At 59.7% G+C, this 4,364-nt stretch overlaps 1 protein-coding gene across 1 annotated transcript; it reads right to left on the bottom strand.

The window, feature by feature from the left end:
* Nucleotides 1-276: 276 nt before the first annotated feature.
* BHLHE22 (basic helix-loop-helix family member e22) lies at nt 277-3,243 on the bottom strand. Its single transcript, XM_015855769.3, has one exon. It carries the CDS (start codon nt 2,346-2,348, stop codon nt 1,434-1,436), a length of 915 nt encoding a protein of 304 aa, XP_015711255.2. The 5' UTR covers nt 2,349-3,243; the 3' UTR covers nt 277-1,433.
* Nucleotides 3,244-4,364: the final 1,121 nt, after the last annotated feature.

Below are 4,364 nucleotides of genomic sequence, written 5' to 3' on the forward strand. Positions count from 1 at the left end.
AGAACTCCACACGCTTCGGAAAATCAGCCCAAAGTATTTTCAAGTGTTTCAACTTCAAGAATATCATCCACGGTCGGAAGGAATCATTTACGTACGCGTTATAAGCGGTCCAAACGACACCTCTGCAAACACAGCGCCCTGGGAAACATTGGCGATATTCGCGTAGCAGCTTTTGCTCTGCGCCCGGGCAAAGGGAACGACCCTCACCTGCCCTAACGCAAAACCCTTTCCCAAATCAGTGGCCGAGCCACGAAGAATACACCTTTCCTGTCATTATTTTTTTTGGACTGAAGCGATTTATTAAAGCTCAATTGAAATACAGGGATGATGCAACTGAAAATAAAATCCAAGATGACCTTTCAGAAACCTCAGCAGCTCGGGTACAGCAACAGTTCCGGTTATACGGTGTTGGCAAAAGAAACGCTTTCAACACTTGGCACACAGTTTTAAAGTTCATCCATAAACAGAATTTTAGAAGCATTAGAAAGTAACCGCACAGAAAGACCCCTGACCTTAACACATGAGAACTACCGGCAGGGCGGGAGGGTCACCCAAAGAAGAACAAATAAATACGTCCCGTCTGTACAGCGCTGCGGGTGGGGAGGACGAGGTGCGCACAGATCCCTCGTTCAGAAACGCGGTGCTTTTCAGCCACACACGGAGGACGGGTTCGGATCAAGGATCGTTTCTTTCTTTTATTTCCCATTGTTTCTTTATATCTTTCTCGGTATATATATATTTTTTTCAATCACTCTCACCAAAACTTTGCGCATTTGCACGGGATCAAAAGTTTCGAGACGCTCCAAAAGCACCAAAGTCTTCCAACAAGCAACGCTCCAGTCTCTCTTTTGTTTCTGCGAGTCGCTTAAATAAGAAGTTTACATTTCAAGTTTGTTTGTTTCCTGGCTCAGAATAATTATAATAATGCTAATAAAAATAAAAACTAAAAAATAAAAAGGAAAAAAAATAAAAGAAAGAAAAAAGAAAAAGCCTACGTTCTCGTGCCCTTCTCTGATTTGTCCCATTCACCTCCGCTCCCCATCACCGGGACCGCTCGATGCTGGGCGGGCCGGGACGCGGTTCCGCTCTCCCGTCCCCTCGTTCTGTCTCCCTCCCGGCCTCTGTTTCTCAGCCGCCCCATTGTCCGGACGCGCAGAGGCCCCGCCGGGGTTCAGCCCGCGACTCCCCGCTGCAGGGCTCGCCCCCCGCCGCCCCTTCTCCCTCCCCGGCCCCCACCCGCGGCCGTCCCGTCCCGGCGGAGCCCGCGGAGCGCTCGGATCTGAGGGCGGCGGGGACCCGGGCGGCTCTCAGTCCCTCCGCCGCCCCCGCGACCCCCGGCCCGGCCCGGCCGCGGCCCCCCGGCGCCCTTCCCTTCCCTCTCATCTCCCCGGGGCCGCGGAGGAGGCGGCGGCGGCGGCGGGGCTCGGCGCGGCTTAAGGCTTCTCCGTGCACTGTTTGCAGAGACTGGAGGAGACGCTGTTGAAGATGGCACATTTCTCCGGGCAGGAGGTGGCTGGAGGCAGCCCGGCGCTGAACGGGTACCCCGCCGCCTGCTCGTAGGCGCCGAGGGCGGGGTGCAGCGCGGCCGCCGCCGCCGCCGCCGCCGCGGCGGAGCTGGGCAGGGAGGCGGCCGAGATGGCCTGGCCCTGGTTGAGATAAGCCACGAGGCGCCGCATCTCCTCCAGGGCCTGCGCCTGCATGAGGATGTAGTTCTTGGCCAGCAGCAGCGTGGCGATCTTGGAGAGCTTCCTCACCGAGGGGCTGTGCGCGTAGGGGATGACGGCCCGCAGCTCGTCCAGCGCGTCGTTCAGGTCGTGCATCCGCCGCCGCTCCCTCGCGTTGATGTTGAGGCGCAGCGCCTTCTGCTCCTTGGACTTCTTGCTGCCGCCGTGCCCGTGCCCGTTGGAGCAGCCGCCCTCGGCAGCCTTCAGCCCCCCGCCCCCCCCTCCTCCCGGGCCGCCGCCGCCGCCGCCCGCCGCCGGCGAAGCGTCGCGCGGGTCCCCCCCGGCGCCACGCAGCAGCAGCTCGCAGCGGCCGTCGCTGTCGTCGTCGGGGCTCTGCTCGCCGCCGCTGCTCTCGGCCACCGAGCTGCGGCTGGCGCTCTCTCCGTACTTGACGCAGACGGAGCCCGGCGGCAGCGCCAGCGGGTCCCCGCCGACGCCGGGCTGCAGCAGCGCCTCGGGCTCCGGCGCTTCGTAGCAGGCGAGCGGCGAGGGCTGGCGGTCGCGCGGGTGGGAGAGGTCGAGCCCCGGGGGCGAGCGGAAGGCGGACTCCATGCGCTTGGCCGAGGCGGCGAGGCTCTTGTGGAAGAGGTCCTCTTCGGCGGGCAGCCCCAGCGCCCGCTCCATCGGCGCCTCCGCCTCCTCCGCCCCCCTCAGCTCCCGGCCCGCTCCTCCAAGGCTTCTCCGCGCCGCTGCGGGCGGCTCCCCGGCGTCCCGCAGGCGGAAGGCGCCTCCCGGCTCCCGGCGGGGCTGCGCCGCTCTCGGTGGCCCCGCTCCGCTCCGGGCTCCGGCGGTGGCTGGCGGTGATACGGCGGCGGTGGCGGCGGCTCCCGCTGCAGCTCCGGCTCCGGCTCGCCCTCAGCAGGCGCCGCGCTGGGGCATTGTGCGCTGCCAGCCGCGCCGCTTCCACCGTTTATCTTGCTTGGATTCACCTTCAAGAGATTTCCGGACCCATCAACCAGCAGCCGCCGCAGACGGGGGAGTCTTTTACATCATTATCTCGGAGAGTAGGTTATTATGGAGAAGAGTCGCCTGTTGGGACAGAGCTTTCTACCCAATCAGGTTAACGTTTTAATTAATAGGATTAAAACGGTAACAAACAATCCCAGGCGCTATCTGGCCCCGAGTCTGAATAGTTTCATTTCCCAGGTCTGCAGGCAGGCAGCAGCCCGAGCTTTATAAGCGGCGCCCGCTCCATTATTCTCGCTGCCATCTGTATACACAGCTTAACGCATATGTTTGCAAGACGTTGTGTCCTGTTAGTAACCCAACAACTGCCTTTAGCTTGACATGTGTGGCGACTTTCACTCATCAATGAGCACACTAAAAGCCCTACTTAGATCGAAGGATGTTCTTTGCCTCCTTCAGCAAATTGCAGCCCCGCGCCGCGCCGGAGCCGCCCGACTCCCGCTGCTTCGGCCGTGCGGGCGGAGGGACACCCTCTTCCCCCCCCCACCCCCCCGCAGCCCACCCGCCCCCCGCGTTTACATCCACTCAGAGCCCCCTCCCCCCCCCCCATTCGGAAGGGAAAAGAAAAAATAAATAAATAATTCGGAAGCCCCGGCCCAGCCTGAGCTGAGGTGCTCCTGGGGGCGGGGGCGGGGGGGTCCCAGCCTTCTCCACCCCCACTAACAGAGAGAGACCGAACCGCGAGGAGGTTCCCCTCCTCTCCAAGCAGCAGATTGCCGCTTCCTAATGCTTATCTCCCGTGTCCCTGTGGAAAGATAAATCCCCGGCGTTTACCTCGGTCCGGGGAGGAGAGAGGGCAGAGAAAGCCCCAAACCCACCAAGTAAGACCCGAACCTACCAAGACGGCCCCGAACCCACTAAACTTTTTAAAGACGATCTCCCAACTCTTCACAGCGCCCTTCCTCTCTCCGTCCCTCCCTTGGAGCTTCGCTCCGTTGGCAGCCCGGGACCCCGCACCCCCCATCCCCCCTCCCGCCGGGCTCCGTCCGCCTCTCCCCTTTCAGAGCCGCTCTGCTTCTCCACTGCGGTGCGCTCAGGGAGCACCCACTATTTAGCGTCGGGTTTTCGTTCCGGCGACATCAGTAAAAACAATATTTCCCAACGCTTCCACTAAATCATCCTTATGGGGCAGAATTACCGAGGGCTATGAAATTTTTTGGTTTCCCCGCTTTCATTAAAAACCTTTTAATTGTGTCTTTCGGAGTTGGCCCCAGGTGTTGGACTCTTTTCATTACATTTTGCTCTAATGTGATGAAATTCTAATTCTCTCCTTACCATATGGTTAAATTTCCCCACTGAGAATTAGTTGAAAAAGGAGAAATAATCTATTAATCTCTGTAATAGATTCACAAATGAGCTTCGCCACAGAACCTGTTTTTGAATGGTAATATGGGAACAGTTGGGTGCCTTGTTTCAGGGAAGAAAGGAGCAGGCGACAACAGCAAACGTTTGAATTTTCACCTGGAAAGAATGAAAAGGAGCCAAGCTGCGGATCTTCGAGTAATTGACTGAGATTTCAGAGAGCGAGGACAGGACTACAATGCGGACCGTACAATGCACACCCCGGCACCGCGCGTCCCCAGGCCACGCACGGCCATGCGAGACGGGCCCTGTAGGAGGGGCTGCCCCAGCCCGGCCCCTGTCCCTGGTCCCCAGCCAAGCGAGCGGCCACCG

Source organism: Coturnix japonica, chromosome 2 (assembly GCF_054131305.1).
Source record: "Coturnix japonica strain WE chromosome 2, WE-NBRP24, whole genome shotgun sequence".
NCBI classification, from domain to species: Eukaryota; Metazoa; Chordata; class Aves; order Galliformes; family Phasianidae; genus Coturnix; species Coturnix japonica.

What these genes read in the sequence shown, in the direction of transcription:
- BHLHE22 (XM_015855769.3), bottom strand. Translation starts at nt 2,348, where the DNA reads ATGGAGCGGGCGCTGGGGCTGCCCGCCGAAGAGGACCTCTTCCACAAG.